Source organism: Coturnix japonica, chromosome 1 (genome assembly GCF_054131305.1).
Source record: "Coturnix japonica strain WE chromosome 1, WE-NBRP24, whole genome shotgun sequence".
Classification (NCBI taxonomy): domain Eukaryota; kingdom Metazoa; phylum Chordata; class Aves; order Galliformes; family Phasianidae; genus Coturnix; species Coturnix japonica.
Genome location: NC_140663.1, coordinates 30,435,765 through 30,457,170, shown reverse-complemented (window position 1 = coordinate 30,457,170; position 21,406 = coordinate 30,435,765). Strand labels below are relative to the sequence as shown.

Genomic DNA, 21,406 nt, shown 5'->3' with positions numbered 1-21,406 from the left:
ATAAAACCAAACAGAACTGATGGAAGGACTCGGCCATCACCGTTTCCACTCGTGCGAGCGGTCGCGGATCCTTCCGTAGCGCCACGCGGGGACACTCAGGGACTCATCCAGACTTTATCCATCCCTGTTGGCTTCAGCTTGGAGAGAACAAGCAAAATAACAAACGAGCATGAAACTTCCTTAGGAAATAACACATAAGGAGCGCTCCCGCGGGCGAGGTCCCCGCCCCGCCCCGCCCCGCCCGTCCCCGCCCGCGGGTGGCGTCTCGCAGCGGCAGAGGGCGGCGGAGCGGGGCCGGCAGCGGGACGGCAGCGGAGCATGGCCACGGCGGGGCGGCTGTGCGCGGCGCTGCTGTGCGGGGCGCTCAGCCTGTGCGGGGTGCGGGCTGCGGCCAGGCAGCCCGACACGTTGTACCTGTGGATCGACGCGCAGCAAGCGCGAGTCCTCATCGGTAAGACGGCGGGAGGGAGGGAGGGAGGATGGTGAGGCTCCCGCGGCCGTGCGGCACCGCGCATCGCACCCTCTGCAATCCGCAGGCTTCGAGGAGGACATCCTGATCGTGTCCGAGGGGAAGATGGCCCCGTTCACTCACGACTTCAGGAAAGCTCAGCAGAGGATGCCGGCCATCCCCGTCAGCATCCACGCCATGAACTTCAGCTGGCAGGCTACGGGACGGGTAGGTGCGGGCGGGGGCACCTCCGGACAAGAGGTTGGTTGCCCCGACGGGGCGCTGAGAAGCGGGGACGGCCCCGGAGCGGCTGTACCGGCGGGGCGGGGGTGGGCACCTTCCGTCGGCGTGCGGGCGTTCAGCGCGGCTCGTCCTTTTACCGCTCTCCGGGGGTGCCGGTAAGCAGAGGTTACCCTCTGTTTGCCAGTTTGCATCGCGAAATTGTGTGTTTAGAGCCACGCATCTCCGTGCGGATTCTTGTGTTGAAGCAGAGAGGAGCGCGCGACGTGTTTGCATGAGCACACGCAGGTAGTTGGGCTGCTGGCAGCCCAAGTAAAGCTGGGATGTGAGCCTGGGTTAGCATGGGGACAGAACATCTCCTGGATAAAATGAGTCGTTTTACAAGGTCGAACGCTGATGTTGTATTTTATTACATACCGTCTATAAGAGCTGGGTAAAGATGAACCTGTGTGTATCTTCAAATAGTCAGTGTTGCCAGAGTGTGTGATTCAGCCTAAGGCAGCTTCACCACCATGGCTGTGTTTCTGGCTGTGTGAACGCACCCTTCCTGGTGACAAACCTGTTGGATTTTGCAGTCCCTTAGAGACATTCAAGTAGAGTTTCCTGTTACCTGCAGTTCTCCTTATCCTCCATGGAAAGCAGATGATCATTGTCCCCATGCCACCTGAACCTGTACCTGATGAGAAGGGACAAGAGTGTTGGGACAAGAGTGAAGGGACAAAAGTGTTGAGTGAAGGGACATGAGTGTTTTTGCAGCTCACAGGACAAAAGCACTTCTCAACGTACCAGTTCCATGCATCTTAGTTGGAAAGTGCCCACAGCAGTGTTGCAAGTAGAACAGGATAGCAATTACTTGTGGCAAAGAGAATAGAATTTCTCCAGAATTTCCAGTATTTCTTAAAGAGAAGAAATGAGACTGTAGGTGCTAACAGGTTTTATCTCAGTGTTGTTTAGTTTTTAAATATAAAGGTACTTAGATGTTCCCCAGCATTCAGGAAAGCACCACCTTTATTCTGGTGGAACAGTTCTGTCTGGAATCTGGGAAAGGATGGGAGAAGGAGAAGACAAGGTGAGGAGAGGACAGGAAGGGAAAGAAAAAGCAAAACCAGAAGTAATCTTTGACAGAATGAAGGCATGCAAGGTACCCAAGTGCTACACTGCTTCCTGCAAAGCAGCCATTTCCTGGCTTTTCAGTGCCACACCTTTGCTTCACCCACATTTCCATGTCAGATGCCATTGTGTCAGAGTGCCCCCTCTGCTGTCATTTGTCACAGCAACAGAATGGAACGGGTTATTGGTGGGAAGGTTCAGTCTCTACTGCAGTACAACCAGCATCTACCTCTGGCATAATGGGCCAACGTAGCAAAATAGGAGGCATTTCTTTCAGAGCAGCCCTTGTATATGCTACGTACTCTATCAATAGCCAGAGCCCTTTTGGGTCTGCAGATAGCAGACTTCTGAGTGCATACAGGAATCACAGAATGTCTTTGGTCAGAAGGGACCTTAAAGCGCACCCAGTTCCAACCTCCTGCCATGGTCAGTGTTGCCACCCACCAGCTCAGGCTGCCCAGAGCCCCATCCAGCCTGGCCTTAAACCTGGAGTTAAAGCTGTTATTGATAGCAATGAGCAAAGTGTAAAGATGCCCACCTCTTAGGGAGAGATGATAGATATCATCAGTATCTCCTCATTGTGGCTTTCCAGTACTTGAAGGGAGTGTATAAACAGGAGCGGGAACAGCTGTTTACAAGGGTGGATAGTGATAGGACAAGGGGGAATGGTTTTATACTAAGATAGGGGAGGTTCAGGTTAGATGTTAGGAAGAAGTTTTTCACTCAGAGGGTGGTGACGCACTGGAACAGGTTGCCCAAGGAGGCTGTGGATGCCCCATCCCTGGAGGCATTCAAGGCCAGGCTGGATGTGGCTCTGGGCAGCCTGCTCTGGTGGTTGGTGACCCTGCACATAGCAGGGGGTTGAAATTGGATGATCACTGTGGTCCTTTTCAACCCAGGCCATTCTATGATTCTATGAGTACGTTCTTCAGCATTTCTGTATATTGAAATGGACCTCGGGGAAGTTCAGTAATTCCAGCTCTTGATCTCAGCAATGTGATCGTCAAATCCAAATAGCACCATGACATCTCTGAAATTACCTTATTTTACTGAGGCATAGCCTGACCATGAAGATCAAATGGAAACCCAATGATGCCAGGAGTTTTGTTTCCCTGTCCCAAGGAAAGCTAATAAACCACAGATTCTAAGGCAGCGGTGTTGCAAAACTGCTTCCTTCAAGCGTTCTTATTTACTTGGTAAACAAAAAAAAAACAAAGAATGGTGGATTTCAAAACGTACATTTCTTCAAAGGAAGCTTTTTTTCAGAGTGACTGCCAAACTTTTCATAAAAATCTTATTCATACCCACTGATTCCAGTGATCCTTTTCAGCTTAGAAAATGTGCAATACTCACAATTCATTTATTTTCCTAATAAAAGTAGGGCTGTTCTGGAAATTGGGTCAAGGCAATTGCATAAACCTGCGCTCCTGGGACTTACAGTAGTACCTTCACTGTGGTTTCATGTCACCAAACAGAGGAAATACTTTGTTTTCAGACCTCTGTACCAGAATTCCAATGTGGAATGTGAAGATGTTTACACACTGTGAGCATGATTTTCAGACAGGGGGCTCACGTATCGAGCGCGCTGCTCCAAACCTTTAATATTTAGATTCTGTTCAGCTGTGGTATTTTGCATCTCAGTGTTGTAGACATGCCACCAGGGATCAAAGTAATGCTGTAGAGATCCCACTTCACTTAGCAAAGCAGGCATGTGCCAGCCATCTGTTGTATCTGCTGATAGAAAACAGCAGGAACGTTTCTCAGAGTTTTGCCAAGAAGTAAAAGGGGAATTTATTGCTCAGCAGAGATGAGTTACAAGGCACCTTGTCGTGTAAGCGACATCTGGTTTCCATAGTAATTTACGTGGTATATGTGTAAACTACACAATTATTCTCTTTACACAGCAGTCTAAAGCTGTGTTAAATAAACCATTCTTCAAGATTTTCATTGTTTGTCCTTTCTATAAATATTCTAATATATTTTTAACAACAACAACAAAAAAAAACCCTTAAGAAGTAAAATATTTTCACTACTTTTACAGTAGTTGTTGCACCATACAACATAACGGTTGAAACGCACTGGAACAAACAGGATACCCCGAGCTCCAAGGCTCTGTGCTGTGCTGAGGTTTGGATTTGCCTCCCCATATTGCTATCAATTCAGAAATGGTGTTTTCCGATCCACCCAAGGAGCCTCCTCTTCCATTCGGTGTAATTCTTCCATACTTTTTAATGGAACAGTTCAGTTTTTAGACAATTTTGAACATTTCTCATAAAGAGATACCACAAAGGCAACATCAGCATCAGCTTCCTCATGTTTTCTGGCTGATACTGCTCTCTCCTGGGTGGTTCATTCATCGTGGTCTTATGGAATGAACACAACATGGAGTGGATGTGATCCACAACAGGATGACTAAGTTGATCTTTAAAAGGTTGGGTTTTGGGACATGGATGTCCAAAGCTAGTCAATATCTTGTGGGTTGATCCACAGCCATCCACCATGTAGCTGGAAAAACGGAGTACAGGAAGAACATTTAGCATGGAAAATGGAGGCAGGTTTGGGTGTAGGGCTTTGTATCTTCTGTGTTGTGGCTTGGCTGGGAGGAGACGGGCACAGAAACAAGTGCCTTGTACATCTCTGTGTGTGCTGTGTGAAACACTGCTTTTCTGTTTGCTTTGAATGCAATTATCTGTCTGAGGTGTCCCAAAGAACTTCCCAGTACCACCCTGAGGTGTCCCAAACTCAGTCATTTGTGTTACAGATCTCTCCATTCTTCTGACTCTTTTTCTTACCCTTCTCTGAATCTTCCCTAGGCAGATTTCTGTATCACCTGTGTATTTTTAAGGAAGGCTTCTCAAACTTAAACTCAGTATTCAAGCTATGAGCCCACTAGGCTTGTAAAGGTATGAGACTGTTTTCCATTTTGTTTTCTAGAGCATCCCTATAAGATGCTCATTGTCCATTTCTCTTTTTGACCATACTGATCACGAGGCTGATCTTGCCAAGGAACCAGCCATAATCATCAGGGTGTTCCTTCCTGGGTAATACTAATAGTTGATTTAAAGTACCTCATTATGTTTCACATTGTCTTTCCCTCTGTGTGTCTCTTCTTGTTTTTCAACGCTTATTCTCACCTATGATCCTACCAGCCTGCCATTGAGTGTCATCATAACCTCTTCACAGACAGCTGTGAGCTGCCTAATATTAGGAAACTTTGCAAACTCATTATAAATCCTCTCTTCTACAATTGTTATCAGTATTTTGAATAGTCTGGCTTTCTTGGAAATGCCATGGTCAACTCTTTTCACTACAAGAGCTGATGACTCATGGAGCATTTCTAGAACTGGCCAGCTGTCACCAGTTACAAACCTACCAGAGGACCTCCTTATCTCATTACACCTTTTGGGGGCTTTGGTATGAGACAATGACAAGAGCACTCTAGAAACTCAGCTGGGCAGCACCGACCAGGTCATTACTCTCTACTTGGTAAGCTCTGATGGGTCCCTGGAAATGCTCTGCTGTGTCTTCCCTGGATGCTGTGTTTTGCTGTTTTGCTTTCTTTCAGGAGAGATTTCAGACTTAGCTTTCCAAGTCCTCACTGGAGCATTATGCAAAAATTGGCATGATTCTTTCCATGTTCCTCTGATACCAAGGCTGGTTGAGTAAGTTTTATCCCCACAGCTGGGATTTCTGCAGTATAGTATTGAGCACCTCAAAACCCTGGGATACACCATCAGTTTCACGCATTTAGTTACTATTCCCCTCCTTCTCCCCAGCCCCAAGAAGCTTCAGTTTGAAACATTTCCTTAAGCTTCATAAAGCAAAGCTTTGGTGTAGCAATTTACCATCCTTTTCATTCATAAATATATATGCAAAACATTTATTCAGGTTTTTTTTTGTGCGCTCTCCCGTCTTTTTCAATGGGTTTTCCTTTGCACCTTTTTCATCTGTTAGCCTCATTGACTTGACAGCTGTCTGCTCTGAAGAATTTAATGAAAAAATGAACTAATATTTTGACAGCTCCCAAGAAAATCTATCACAAATAATTATTTGATTTATTGCAGCTTAATATTTAGCTTATCAAGGTTTGTTCATTCTTTATCTCCTTTTTTTTCCCCCTTTTTCATCCACTTTCTAAAACATGCTATTTAGTTTATTTTTTATTTTGCTGTTAACCCGTATCAGTTTGCTGTTTAATTCTTTGTTTGTTTCCTTTTTAAGGCTCAGGGAACTGTAACTGTTTATTTGTGGCCAAATTCCTTACTGCATCATAATGCAACCCAAACGTAGTGGAAAATGCAGTCACCCAAAATGCGCAGTGAAGAATAGCAGCAATGTCAGCTGCATTGAAATCCTTATTCTTTCCATAACAAAACATACAGTGTTCTTTGCAGTGAGTGATGTGTATAAAGTTCAGTAGCTATCTGGGGGCATGAGAAGATAGTTTTATTGGGATTTTCTGTTATGTAAATAGGTTTTATAAATCATATTTTGGAAAAGCTGCTGAACGTGTGGTCAACTTAATGTATTTTTCTCTGCTGTTTGGTTGACGGAGACTGACATTTTGAGATCTTGGTTATAATAAGCTGTGAATACAATAAAATAATGTAATGAAAGACTGACTCTTCTCATACAGTATATTGTCAAACCCATGCCCAAAAAGCTTCTGGTCTATCTGTGACAATTTGATCCTAGCCAATTGTATAGAGCAGTTCAGGGAGCATGCATGCATTGAGGTCAGAGGCATTTTCCCCATGGGTGGCATCCTGGCAGCTGGTCTGTGTGAGCTGGCAGCCCTGTGGGGCCTCTGGCTGTGCACTGGCCCTACAGATCTCTAATGAGACCCATCAGATTATAGAAGAACCTGCAGAAGATTAACCTCTTTCTTTACATTTACTTTATAGAAGAAAGAGAAAAATAGACAAAAACAGACGTGCCTTCAGAATTCTGTTAGGTGTCTATTCCGTCGTGCCCCTTTGCTGGACTCCCTCCAGTATATCCATGCCTCTCTTTTACTGGATAGCCCAGACCTGGACCCAACGCTCCAGGAGCATCTCTTCAAGAATGAACAGAGAAGAAAAATCACCCCCCAGCTTTCTGGTAGTGTTCTTCCTTATGCATCCCGGGAGGTGTTGGCCTTCTTTGCCACACAGATATGTTGATCATTTGTGGTTATCTTGGTGTCCATCAGCACCCCCATCTCCTTTTCTACCATCTGTTTTATAGTGGGGAGCCCCCAGTGCATACTGATCGTAGAATCATAGAGTTGATCAGGTTCGGAAAGACCTTAAAGATCATCAAGCCCAACCACAACCCAACCACACTACCCCATCTAACAGCCCTCCACTAAATCATGTCCCCGAGCACCACATCCAAATGGTTTTTAAACACATGCAGGGATGGTGACTCAACCACCTCCCTGGGGAGCCTATTCCAGTGCTTAACAACCCTTTCTCTAAAGAAGTTTTTCCTGATATCCAACCTAAACCTCCCCTAGCTCAACTTGAGGCCATTTCCCCTTGTCCTGTCACCAGTGAGAAGAGACCAGCCCTGCTCTCACTTGTAGGCTCCTTTCGGATACTGGAAGAAAGCAATAAGGCCTCCCCTCTGCCTCCTTTTCCTCAGACTGAACAGCCCCAGTTCCTTCACTCTCTCCTCATAGGGCATATTCTCCAAGCCCTTCACAAGCCTTGTTGCCCTTCTCTGCACCTGCTCCAGCACCTCCATGTCCTTTCTGTACTGAGGTGCCCAAAACTGAACACAGTACTCGAGGTGAGGCCTCACCAATGCTGAGTACAGGGGCAGGATGACTTCCCTGGTCCTGCTCACCACACCATTCCTGATACAAGCCAGGATGCCATTGGCCTTCTTGGCTACCTGGGCACACTGCTGGCTCATGATGCATGGAGTTGCTCCTCCTCTCATGCAGGGATTTGTACTTTCCCTGGATGAACTTCACAAGGTTCCCGTCAGCCCATTTCTGCAGCCTGGTGAAGTCTCTCTGAATGGAACACGATCCTCTAGCATACCTTCTGGGTTATGTATCATCTGCAGACTCGCCAAGGATGTACTCTGTCACAACATCCTGGTTATTAATGAAGATGCTAAGCAGTGTGAGACCTGGTGTGAACCTCTGAGGTACACCACTACTGACTGGTCTCCAGTTGGACTTCACGCTGTTGATCACAGCCCATTAAAATCCAGGCAAGGAGCAGCACCCCTCACCATCCACTTAACATCAGTTCCACTTTCTCACTTTTTCTGTGGAGACTTCGGTAGAAACTGTGTTGAAAGCTTTCCTAAAGTCAAAGTAAACTTACCATTAACACAAATCAAGCTGGGCTCTATCACAAATCCGAGACTGGCTTGTACAATCACAGCAAAGAAGCAAACCAAAGTCTGCCTCAGAAAAAAGTATTGTAAATGAAGCAAAGACAGTAATCCTGTTGTATGATGCCACTGAGAAGTCTTTATAGATCTATGATTCCTGAAATCCACCATAGTATTTGCTCATTCAAAGTCCATCCATAGGAGACCACTCAGCTGCAAAGAAATGCTAAGGAGGAGTTGGCCTGACAAGTCTGTCTGACTTGCAGGAGAGAAACTTGTGGGATAGAAATGCCTTAGTAAAGGTTTACAGAGATTTGAGATGGATTTGTTTCAACCAAACAAGAAAAACTCTGATTTTTTTTTTCCATCTATGTATGAAAGTGTGCTTTGTTTTGTAACCAGCCGATGGAATCCAGCTTCTTTGGCCATACAAGGAGAAGTGGGCAATTACCTTACAGCTGCTCCAGAATTTGCTTCCATCACTGCCAACTGCTTCCATCAATAACTTAGAGACCAAACACTGCTTTCAGAACTGGTCCCACAAATCCTCTGAAGTTACCCCTTAGCCCGGGTAAACAGCTAGCAAAATCCAACTGATGCTAAGGGAAATAAATATGCCTGACATCAAACCTGGCAATCTCTCAGCCGCAGGTTTTGGCCCAGCACCAGGGAAAACAAACTCCCCAAACAGCAACCCACTAATGAGAAGACCTGTCACCAGCTCCGGGTGCCCAAGCAGAGAACCCAGTAGCAGAGCAATAGAGGCAGCCCTTGCAGCAGCAGCTGCAGGGGAAAGGCAACAGGTCTTGGGCCGTCATGGCCATTAGGACCAGTTCAGGGCTTGCAGTTCTGCCATTATGAATGTGGGTATTTTCCTTAGAACATGAGGAAGGCAGAGTGAGATCACAACCTTTTGATGAGCAGGAGGAGATAGACTTACCAAAATATTATTTACTCACTCTGAACTTGTAAATTTGTGAATATTGATATAGTCAATAGGAATTTGAGACTAAAAACCACATAGGCAAATAATCACCTCCACTGAGCAGCTTCAGCACAAGTACCACCTTCAGTGCGTTCCTTTAAACTTCAGTAAACACTGCTTTCATTTTTCCAGGTTTGAGCCTTAGCCAGTTCTCTTTCTCGCAGAGGTTCTGGGAAATAAATTGAACTGTTGAAACGGAGTCCATGGAGTGTGCAGGTTGAACCAAATTTATGTTTTTCCTTATGAAACCACCCATACACTGAGTAGCTGCCAGCAGCTCCATGCTTGACACATTCAAGGCAGGGACCTTTGTCTTCGGGGACAACAGACCTCTGGGTTCTATCCCAGAGGAGGGAGTGGCAAAATGCAGGTAGTTGGGCCTGTAGCCACAAACAGCGGAGTTGCAACGTTTAAAACATTACTAGAGTATTTAACTTGTTTATATAAGAGCTTTATGCATCCAAAAGTGAGGTTTTCTCATCCTGTAAAGTGTGATTAATTAGTATAAGTTCATTCAGTTAGATTAACAGGGAAATATTTAACAAGATGAAGGACTCCTAGAGTTTGCCAGCTGAGCGCACAGTTACCTGGAGGCACAGAGCGTGAAGCTCTGCAGGTTCTCATGAAATCTGTTTCCCTACCTCTCCCCATCCCCAACAGCTCCAAGAGCAAATTCTCTCTCTGTTTTTTCACTTGTTCCCCGTTACTGTCCAGGAGGACACAGTAACTGCAGAAAGGTCTTTCTTTCCTTCCTGGCTTAGAGCAGGGGATGGGGCATACCCAGGCACATCCCCAGGCCTGCAGGCTCATGAGCAGTGGGAAGCAGAAAGTGAGTTTTGTGAATGGTAGAAAGAAAGGGACAACCATTACCCTTCAGTGAAAATGATAGGACACATTCACAGGACATTTTAATTTCAATACACAAGCACTACTGTGACAATAGTCAAGCAGCAAAGAGGTGTTTAGGTGAAGCTGGCTTTCATCTCTGATTACAAACTCAAAGATAAGCCAAGAAAGATCCAGTAATGGTGTGCTTACATTGGTTCCTACAGTAAAGTCCAAGTGATGTTTCTGGTAAGAACAATATGAGCTACTGACACACTCAATGCTTAAAAAATGTTTGAAAACATCCCTTTATAAAAGGAAAATGTGTGTATAAACCACCCATTGAAAACACAGTTAATACCTATACATGTCTTTAAGTATAATGTGGAAAATGCACCTTCTTGTTGAAGAGCATTGTTCGTGTGTTGTCTTTTAAACTATATTAATACCCTACAAATAAATAATCTGTTTTCCAAAAACAGATTTCTACTAATTTAAAAGTCTGACTTTGGAAATGAGGATGGGTATTTGCATATGGCCACTGTGGTTTGGGCTCGAGAGTTTTCTTCCCTATACAGTTCCCTAAAAACCTTTCTAATGACTCTTGCAGTCAGCAAGCTGTGGCATTCCCCTTTCTGCCACCTCTAACTCATTCGTTAGGCACAACTGAAAGGTACAGCAACAAGCTCTTAAATTAAGGCAGTTGGCCTTTATGGGCAAACATATTTCCCCCAGGCCTCTGCGTGTTCTGGACTGTACAGTTTGCAGCTGCACACCTTGCTGTGTATCAGCATCCTGATGTCCCTGGCTGGCGGAATGAGCCAGATTTCCAAAGTCTGCCCAGCCTTTGCCTTCAGATCCGCACGAGGGAGCCCCTATGCTGCGCGCACCGCCTGAGGCTCTGTGCTGATGTAGCATCATCTTCGGCTGAGAGAGGTCACAGCCTGCACCATCACAAAAGCCTTCTGGTTCAGCACACCTGGCAGCTGACATACCCTCATGATCACCTGGTCCGGTGCACTTGTCCACTCTGTTCTCCAAGTACCCATTCTGTTTGTCACTTTGCTGAGGGGTATGCTGTGTTCCACACAGAGTACAGCTCCCACACCACATTTTGGGACCGCCTTTGGAATCCAGTGCTGCTGCTCCAAAGAAACCTGTTAGTAAGCACTGCCTTAAGGTTAGAAGTATGACAAACATGAGTCAACTCAAACCATTCCCAATGTACATCCTTGATGAACAGCAACAAGTTCATATTTCTGAGGGCAGAATCATATGTATGGATTGTTCATGTTTTCATCGTGCCTACAGTTGCACCAGGAATGTGCATGTCTTATTTGGGAGCATGTTCTGTTGATTTCAGCACTGGACTGGAGAAACTTCCTAGCTGATGGTTCTCAGCTTTGTTTCTCCCACTTTCTAGGATAATGAAACCTTAGTTTACTATAAGAACACTTGGTAAGGGAACACTGCCTCCCTTCCAGCATGGTTCCACTGTGGTTTTAGCCAGACCATCAGCTGAAACCATCCAGTTTTTTTTTCCCATCCCATCCCATCCCATCCCATCCCATCCCATCCCATCCCATCCCATCCCATCCCATCCATCTCATCTCATCTCATCCCATCTAATCCCACCTCATCCCATCCCATTCCTTCTTGTGCCAGCACAGATGTGGCCACTCAGGAAGTTGGTCTGGCTGAAGACTAACCATACAAAAAGAAGTGATTGAGTGTTACCTTGTCCATCTTGGGTAGCTCAGCCCACAGTCATATGTGAGGAGGGCAGGGCCACAGCAACATAGTACAGGTTTGGAGAGCCAGTCTCACAGCTCAACAGTGTTTGCAGTACTTTGCTCTATGCTGGTGTTCCTGAAAGCACTTGGACCACACTCAGCAAAGAGCCACCCACTTCATTCAGTCAATAAAGGCTGTCTGGGGGAATTTGGAGAGCCTCCAACAGCTCTGACTCTGGTAGAGGTGATGGACTGTCACATCAGGGACTTAGTGAGTGACAGAAAGGACAGTTTGCCTCAGCCTGCAGCAGCAGACCAGGTTCACCATAGCTCTGTGCCAAGGAATGAGCTGCAGCTCTCAGTCTCAGGGGAACTCTTTAATCCCAGATGCAGGGAGTTACCTCAAAGCAAAGTTTTCTGCTGTCACCAAAATCCCTTTGGTTTTTCAGCTGAACTCTCCCAGTAGCTTTTTTCTCTAACAAAAAACAGGGCTAGGGCCTCTGCACAGCATCCTTCCAGTGATCTCTCAGCTGCTCGCCCTCGCAGCCAGGATTGATTCTGCTTTTATAGGTCACATCATTCAGAATGAAAACACCTAGCAGGATGTTGGTTTCACAAAATGAACTTCATGTGCTTTGGAGCAGGGTTTGTTCCTGCAAGTTTATGTGAAGGGTTTGTCTGGGAGCTCAACTTTATCCTGACTGATATCACTCCTCCCAGTTTTTGTCCCATTCCTCAAGTGAAGAACTACCCTGATCATGGCAGCCCTGCTTTCAGCCAGGAGCTGTGCAGACTCTGCCTATACAGTCGTTGTAAAGACAGAAAAATTATGTGCAGAAACTTCAGTTCCTGACCAGAAACTGGGGTAAGGCAATACTTCCCTGCTTTATGATGAAGTTAAGCTCATCTTACATTGATGTGTAATTATAGAGGCTGTAACTATATGGAGGCCTGTGTGGTACAAGGAAATATTACAGTAATTTATGTCCACAGACTGAAGTCTTATCTCAATAAGCAAATCAGGGTCATCTCAGGTACACAGCAAATGGATGTTAGGGGAAAATTCTTCACAGAGAGAGTGGTGAGGTGCTGGCACAGCTGCCCAGAGAGGCTGTGGATGTTCCATCCCCGGAGGTGTCCAAGACCAGGTTGGATGGGGCGCTGGGCAGCCTGGTCTAGTACCAGATCTGGAGGTTGGTGGCCCTGCCTGTGGCAGGGGGGTTGGAACTTGGTGATATTGGGGTCACTTCCAACCCAAGCCATTCTATGATTCTGTGAAACACACGCAGGATTTCATTTGTTTGTTTTTCATATATTGATCAAAGGTTCTATTTAAATAATGAATTTAGTTCTTTCATGGTAGTATCTAGAATTTCCTTAGGTGAACGGCAGCTTATAAAATAAGAGCAAAATGAATATTCACAAAGGGACATTTAAAACCCACACAGAAGACATTAAAAGAGGAGTGTCAGGGAAGTATTTCTAACAAGCAGTCTGAAAAGAGCTGTTTTGTTTGTTTGTTTGTTTTTGAAACCAATTCACCCTAACTTTTACACACTTGCTTGGAATACAAGCAGAAGCCACTATCTACTGAGCAATCAACAAAGCCTCACCTCCAGAGGTGCTGCAAACTTCATTTCTCTGAGACACATGCAAGTGGAAGCATCACCCTCTGAGACCCTGGAAGGTCTCCAGTCTGACAGAAGCTGCTGTGAGATTTCATAATTTTCAAGGCAGATCATTGCTTATGTTTTGGAGAGAGATACTAATGATACAGGAGTGCCAGCTAAAGCCAAGACTGAAACACATGGACTCAATAAAGGTCCAATTACGTGACCTTTGCTGTTTGCCACGCTTTTAACTTGTGTAAGTTATTGATTACACTTTCATGAGATCATAATCAGAAGATTGTTCTTTGGTAATGGTGTGCTAGAGGAGCTTTATCCTCCACTTCAAAGCTGTCCTGGAAGGCTTAAGAACAAAGGGTTGGGAGTTTGAAGCCTGGCCAGAATGATGCTGTGTGCATTAACCATGTTTACCACTGTGCAAGGGGAGGATTAGCCTATTCTCCGACTGTGAACTTTCTCTCATCACATCGGGTGAGCCACCATCTCTAAGGTTTACATTTGTGCTTTTAGAAAAGATTCTGTTTAATTAAACGTAGCATTTTCTCAGACCTCCATCGAAACTAGACTAAATACTTGTTAGTGCAATCATTTCCCTAATTGTGGAGGTTTTATTGAAAATATTTTACATTATCTGAAAGGAATGAGGCTAATCTATTAGTTACAAATAAATCTATCTAGAGCCTGAAACTGCAAACCATCTGTAATGTATGCAGAAATGCAGCCCCAGGACCAGCCAGCCCAGGTTCTCATTTATCTTTCAAGCTGTGAGGGGAAGAAAATAACCTGAAAGTTTATTCTTAGTGTAGATGGAGCTGTGCAGATGTGTCTCAGGTTTGGACAGCAGACTTGTACAACGTTATTTTGTTCGGATCTAATGTGATTAGATAGTGTGTGTGTATATGTACATTTTTTCCCCCTAAGGAGCAGCAATGATTTCCTCATTTCCCCCTTTTTCATTAGCACTAGGAAATTGGCATTTTGAACATCTCTGATCATAAAATCCCTTCTGGGGACAGCGCTGATCATTTGCCTGGTGGCTAAAGACTGAACTAGCCCTTGTTACGCCAAAGCAAGAAATGACTTTTTATCAGAAGAATTTTTACTCATTCTCTGGATCCTGGAGCAACGTGTGTACTCAAATATCTGAAGGCAGTGTAGGGTTATGCATCTTCTGGTTTTTAAATCTGAGCTCTAAATACTAATTCTTCTTTCTGTGTGCTGCTTGCTTATCTCCCCCATTGAAGAGAGATTCTATTTTCATACATAAGATATGGTAAGAAACAATTTGTAGGGCATATATATGCATTCCAGCCTGGTTCATACTGTTCATTCCTTGCTAAAGACCTTCAAAATGTAGTTAGCTGTATATATTTATCAAAACCTCAGTGACTTTGTCTCTTTTAATTGGAAAGTAACTAGAGAAGCAGGAATAAAATGTGTTATGGGAAACCCGTTAAAAGAGAGAATCAAACCTGTTTTGCTTTCTTCCTTTCTCATTTGCTCCAGAGTAAAGCAAGGTAAGGGAGGAGTAAGAAAGATCTGATCTTCCTGCAATGAATAGCTATCAGTGTAATCTGACTTTGTTTTTTAAGAACTGCATTCTACATGCCTTTGCAACAGCGTACTTGTACTTACCTGGAAATTGTTTGGAATTTAATCTGTTTGTCCATGTGCTGCTTTCTGAGATGCCAGTACTGGGGAGCATGACTCTGCACTCCAAGCCTCAGCCCCATGTTGTTTCTGCATCAACGGGCTGACTCCAACCTGCACCAATGCTGTATTTCATTAGCAGACTAGCAATGGGTTAACAGACAGAAATATGATTTGAGTGTTGGGTGGTCCTTGAGTTGGACTCAGTGATCCTTGTGGGGCTGTTAAACTCAGAACATCCTATTCTATGATTCTATGATGATTGGCACTTCTTTGGCAACGTGTCTCAGGCAGCCTGCTTTTTGCTGCATGCAAAGATGAGTTTCAAAGTAATGCCTTCCTGAGGGTTTTTGTTTTTCACTGGCGTCCTTCTAGAACCCCACCCTCTCTGCCAAGTCGAATTCCAGTCTCAGGTGGGTTTTCAATGAGCTCTTCACATGGTAGAACTTCCAGAACTCAGAGTTTAACAAGAGGAAGTATCAGCTCAAGATGACCAAGTACTCTCCCATTTTCCATATCACCCAAAGACTAGGCAACTGCCAGAAGCCTAATTGCTAAACGTAATCTAAATCTGTTACTGTGTGCCCTCATCAAGCTTTGTATTAGTTCACTTTGAAGAAATTCTTGCTTCATTTTTTGGAGGAACATCTAATACGTTCTGCAAAGATTTCTGTCCATCTCTTCTGTACAGAGTATTCTTGGAACCCCATGACATCATCTTCCAAACTTTGGAGCTCCTTTTGGTAATGATCAGGTAACATTTATTTTCCAGCTTTCTAAATCATTCTGTTCAAGGGTCTGATCTGCCATCCACAATGATGTGCCACAGAAGACATTAAACACCAGTTAAACATTCCATAGACAAAATCTGAGAGGTTTTAGAATCATAGTATAACAGAGGTTGGACCTCCTAAGATCATCTAGTCTAACTGCCTACATACCACCGAAATTGCCCACTAAATCATGTCCCTAAATACTACATCTACCCTTTCCTTAAACACCTTCAAGGATGGTGACTCTACCACTTTTGTACCATTCTTCTTGTGAAAACTATTACAACCACAAGTGATGATTGTTGGAAGTTGCATGTTCGCTCCACTGTTAAAAAAGTCTTCGTCCTCATGCACGGACTTCCCTCAGTTCTCCTGTTTTCTTAACGCGAATGAAGACGCAGATAGACTTTGCAGACCTGCACACTTCAGTACATCGGTGTCTAATTAACACTGTAACATACTGTACTTTTCTTTGAGATATTTTATTGAATTCTAGTTTGGGTGCTTCTTTAGAAAAACAAAAATATCTCATTTTCCTTCTTTTGTGCGCATCTCACTTTTTGTTAATCCTACTGCTTCTGTTCCTTATTCCAGGAGGGGACAACGTAGCAGGTAAGGCCAAGCTGCCTCCTCTGGAAGAAAAACAAAACCTTGTAGGCAGATAGTTTATTTGCTGTCTAAGGAGGATCATTATGTTGTTCATTACAGCAGCGTCTAGACTGTACTGCAATAACAAAATGTGCTGACGACATACTCATAACTGTGGCCAAATTTCTTCAATAACCCCATATGCACAGTACAGCTAGAGCCTCTCCTCTGCTGAAATTCATCTAATTTGCTTCGTGTTTCATCTTGGAACACAGAAGATGCACTTCTCTGACCTAATGCAGTTACTATCTTGGAGATGCAATGGTCCATGCTGTAAACACCTAGCAAACACATACGTTGCCTCACTCTGCTATTTTATATATGGCATGCACAGCTGTGAGCATCTGCTATGTATAATACATGCTAGAATCTTCTAAGATGTGCATAGCCAGAAATATCTATGGATCTGGGATAAGAAGCAACTTCTTTTGATGAGTTCCTTTTCTTAAATGAAGAAAATTGGCATTATGGTATGTTTGCAGTTTAATTGACAGCAGAATGGAATGTCAGCAACTATCTCTTTAAAATAATGAGAAGGAAATACAGTTCATTTCTTACCTCTACTTGCAAAGCTAACACACCTTCTATTTTCTTTGTTAGAAAGGCAGCAGATTTCATTAGGCTCTGGAGCAGTGACATACAGCAGTTTAAGCTACTTTAATGTTCACTTTAATGTACAACCATTACATCTAATCCTGCAACTTTCATGTAAAATGAAGAAAACATAAAGCACATTCCTGCAAATGCTTTGATTAAATGTGAAACAAAAACAAAGTAGGCACAACATGGCATTTAAGTGATGAGAAAATTATAATGCAGTAGGGATCTTGCCCTGAAGAAATGAGTTCTGTAGGAATTTTAAGTGTAAAACCAAACTACTGACAGATGTTCACTACAGTACTTGTTAGAGGGCTTCGTTATTTTTATAACCTTTTAGATTCCTCTGATTTATAGGAAGCGTCCACTGAAAGTCCATAAAAGTTAATCCCAACCTTGGAATTATTTGCCTAAAATGAAATTTCCTCCCTTTGCTGAGGGTTTTGCCCACATGGGGAGCGGTTGTGGGGTGGCCATGTGTGGCTCCTGCTTCTGGAGGCACCAAGTCACCAGATGGCACATGTGGGGTCTGCAGAGCATCTCCCACCCATTCTAAGGGTCCCATACAAAGCATTCACACATAGGGAAGGATTATTCTTCCTTGGGTGCGTGCTGAAGTCAAGTCAAAACCAAAATCTTTCCCATTTGTGTCAAAGATCAACACTTTATTGCAAACCCAGTTTCCTCCATCACCTCTTACAACACCATTTCTTTAAGATTTAGCCTCAGTACCAGATTTTGACCCTCAAATGCCAGACAGTACATAGACTGGCTTCAGACGCAAAGTCACAAGAATGTTTCTATGAAGGAAAACAGATTCTATATTGTGGTTTTTTTTCTCCCATTATTTCTCAGCAATATCCAAAGAAGTTCTGTTTGCACTACCAGGTCATTCACAATGACCTCTTACAGTATGAATTGTGGTAGTCACTATACAATACCCAGATGTCCAGATTTTAATTGCTCAGGCCTATCTCTTCAATTAAACTTCATGATTAAATTTCATGCTAGGCTGAAGCATGCTAAATATTTACTGAGGACGTGTTGTTTGCTTTTCAGTCATGCTGATTAATGCAAGTTAATTGGCAATCAACTCAGATTACACCAGGACAATACTGGAGACTAGATATGGAGATTGTGTCAAGACAGATTGCTCCAAAACTGGTAGACAAACCTCGGATTGACAGGTTTGAAGAGCTGAACTACTCTCCTTCACTGTGCAGACTGTAGGCTGATTTTGTGTAGTATTTTTTAAGTTAAATTTTGACCAAAGTATACAGCACATGTGATTTGCAAATGCACTCTGTATCATGTGGTTTCATAACTTCATAATCATACTAGCTGGGTCTACTTGCAGTGTTCCATGGCTTATTTGATAGCACCATGTCAAGAAGGTCAGTATTTGTAAACTAAGCAGGTGCACAGAAAGGGTGAGAGCAGATATAGTCAGACTGGTTTTCCTCCTGAGAAGCCTATTGCTTGTGCAACATCTCTTCCCATCTTTTTAATGTGTGAGCAGAACTTACCTCCAGCCTTGGGCGTTAATCTCTGCTGCACCTCTGTCCTGGTTAAAAGAATTCCTTCCTTGAAAGGCAGTAATGGCTGTGACTCATGGCACGATTGGTTGCCTTTCCCACACCTAACTTTCTTTTTGTCTTTGTCCTTAGGCATCATTTAATTACAGAAAATAAAATTCCAGACCATTCTCTACACATCAGGATTTTGGCTCACAAACTGACCTGCTACAGCAGCCTGGCTAGAGTGGAAATATGGGAACGGAGCTATTTGGTTTAGTTACCAGTTGTTGTTTACTAGAATAGTAAGAACATAATGTTTTAATATCCCAGCCCATTATGACCTGGTTTAGATACAACCAAACATCAAAGCTAACCAATGAGAAACAGACAGTGCAGCATTGACTCAGTCACTATAGTATTCTATAGATGTGTGGAGACATATAATTATTTTTCTGAACCAAAGTTTTATTTGAAAACAAAAATGTTCATAATCTAAGACTTTATGGCTTGTTTTCGTATTTTGGCATGGTGTATTGTATTGGAAAAAAAAAATTCTTTAATTAAATGCAGCCTTTTAAATATTACTCCAGACTTCAATTTTCATCTCCTATTTTACTACTTCTCTCCATGTCCCGTCTCTCCCACATATGCTTCATGTGTTTAAGCCACCCTCAACAACTTCCATGGCTTCCTTCCCTGCTGTTGTTTGGTGAGGCCTCCTCTGAGGCCTCCATGCCTACGTAATAACCCTTGGGCAAAGCACAGCCCCCACAGCCTGAGGTCATTTTGCTGTCTCCACAGAGTAAGTGGACATGCTGCCCGGGCTGATGAGGAATTCCACCACAACCTTTCTATCAGTTTTTTCAAAGCTTTGCTGGTGGCCCCAAAAGCTACAGGGCTCTGGTCTCTCACATGCTGTTAGAGCTTCTGCTCAAGTTAGTACGGAATCACAGAAAGGCTGAGGCTGATCTGAAATGAGAAGATCTTGAGATCAAGCAACCTGTCCTCCTGTGTCCATTAACAGCAGTGGCTTGCTAAGGTGCATGTGTCTCAGATGTACATGGTGTGTGCGTCTATGTATGCTGCAGGCACATGGCATTAGACAAGAGGATTCCTGCTTTGCATCAAATCTGAAGAAATGCTGAGCAGGTGACTCAACAGAGTGGCTGGGCTCCCATGGAAGGAGGTAGCAAGGTCTACAATTTGTTCAATTGCACAGGTGCATATAGTAATGTGAAGGTGGTGGGAAGTAGCTTTCAATCATGCCAACAACTATTGGGGATAGCCAAAAGAAATTGTGTATGTCAGGTTTAATATCAAGTGACACACAGCCTGTTCTGTAGGAGAGCTCTCAGCTCCACCCTTGGAACAACCGAAAGAGGTGAGACTGAACAGTGCTGTAGCTGTAAGCAATGTATGTGCTCCAGCACGGCACTTCTGCAACATCACATTCATCTCTCGGCACCAACTATTCCCCCAGGGCAATGCACTGTGTTGTGCAGATCCGCAAAAGGCAAGTTTGGATATTCTCACACCATAGTTGCATCATGCTTGTGGACATGTCCTTTAAGGTGTGTTCAAGGTGCAGGCAAGTTTTCCAGGCTCACCAGTCAGTTCTGCCCAGAAAAGCAGCTAATTCTTAGTAGTCCACTGTTCATAATTTTTTTTTCCTGGTCAGATAAAAAGTGAAGGCTGTAAAAAACATATTCTCTATATAACCTCAGTTCTCTGTATGCATGGTTTTTTCCTTCCTCTTATACAAGTATGCTGTTTACTGTATGGTCATTTGCAATTCCTGAAACAAGAAGAAATTATCCCAAAATTATGCTTAGGTAAGTGATCAGGGAAGTAATGGAAAGTGCCTGTGAATGGCATAATAAAAAGCAGTAATTTTTTGCTGTAGCTTATGCAAAATAGTTTGCTTACATGAATGCATTTAAAATACATAGCAACTTCTGATATATTTTCTCACAGGCTGAGTACTTCTACGAATTCCTGTCCTTGCGCTCTTTGGATAAAGGCATCATGGCTGATCCAACTGTAAATATACCCCTGCTTGGAATGGTTCCTCATAAACCATCAGGTTTGTGCTGTTGATGTTATAAATTGAATTCCTTTACAAAACATCACACATCCAGCAAAATCTATATGTCTTGAACTGCAGTTTTGAGCCTTACTGCTAAAAAAGTGCTTGCATGGCGCTTGACACTGAACGGTTTGTGAGTGCCTTGCCTGACTAGAGCAATCTGTTTTGTCTGAGCCAAGTCACATGAAGCTTTTATCTGTAGAGAAATCAGCAGAGAATTGTGCAAAAATCGTTGCATAACATTCACGTACATAAAACTTTATTATTGGTTAAGTTGTGCAACTACTGGAGAACAAAATCTTTGATTGCTGTAAGGAATAGTTATCCAATTATTCTGCTTCTCAGAGGCTTCAGTTTGCAGGCATTTTACTTTAAGTTGGCATCAGCTGCTGTTCTCAGGCATTCGGGCTCAAAAACAGAAGCTCTGGTTTAGGATCTTATCATTTACCATTTTCCCCTTGGCTGTGCATTCTCAGCTATCCACTGGAGCTTTCAGATCTACAGCAGAAGCTGATCAGCTCTCCTCTCCTCTCCTCTCCTCTCCTCTCCTCTCCTCTCCTCTCCTCTCCTCTCCTCTCCTCTCCTCTCCTCTCCTCTCCTCTCCTCTCCTCTCCTCTCCTCTCCTCTCCTCTCCTCTCTTCTTTTATTTAATAACAAATTAATTTTATTTCTTTTATTTAATAACAAATTAAATCAAACAGTAGTGAGACATTTATTGCAAACCTATCTCAACCCAAGAGAATACAGTAAAGATAACAGAAGGAATATAACAGAGGGAAGACAGCTATATTAGACATGGGAGTGGGAAGCAAGATGAGGAGTTAAAACAGGTAGAT

At 43.6% G+C, this 21,406-nt stretch overlaps 1 protein-coding gene across 1 annotated transcript in view; it reads left to right on the top strand.

The window, feature by feature from the left end:
- The first annotated feature begins 275 nt into the window (after positions 1–275).
- Positions 276–21,406, top strand: part of WIF1 (Wnt inhibitory factor 1) — a 34,175-nt gene continuing 13,044 nt past the window's right edge. The window contains exons 1-3 of the mRNA XM_015855600.3: positions 276–451; positions 537–676; positions 20,459–20,567. Coding sequence (XP_015711086.1) covers positions 319–451; positions 537–676; positions 20,459–20,567 — 382 coding nt within the window. The 5' untranslated portion in view covers positions 276–318. The remainder of the gene's footprint in view (positions 452–536; positions 677–20,458; positions 20,568–21,406) is intronic.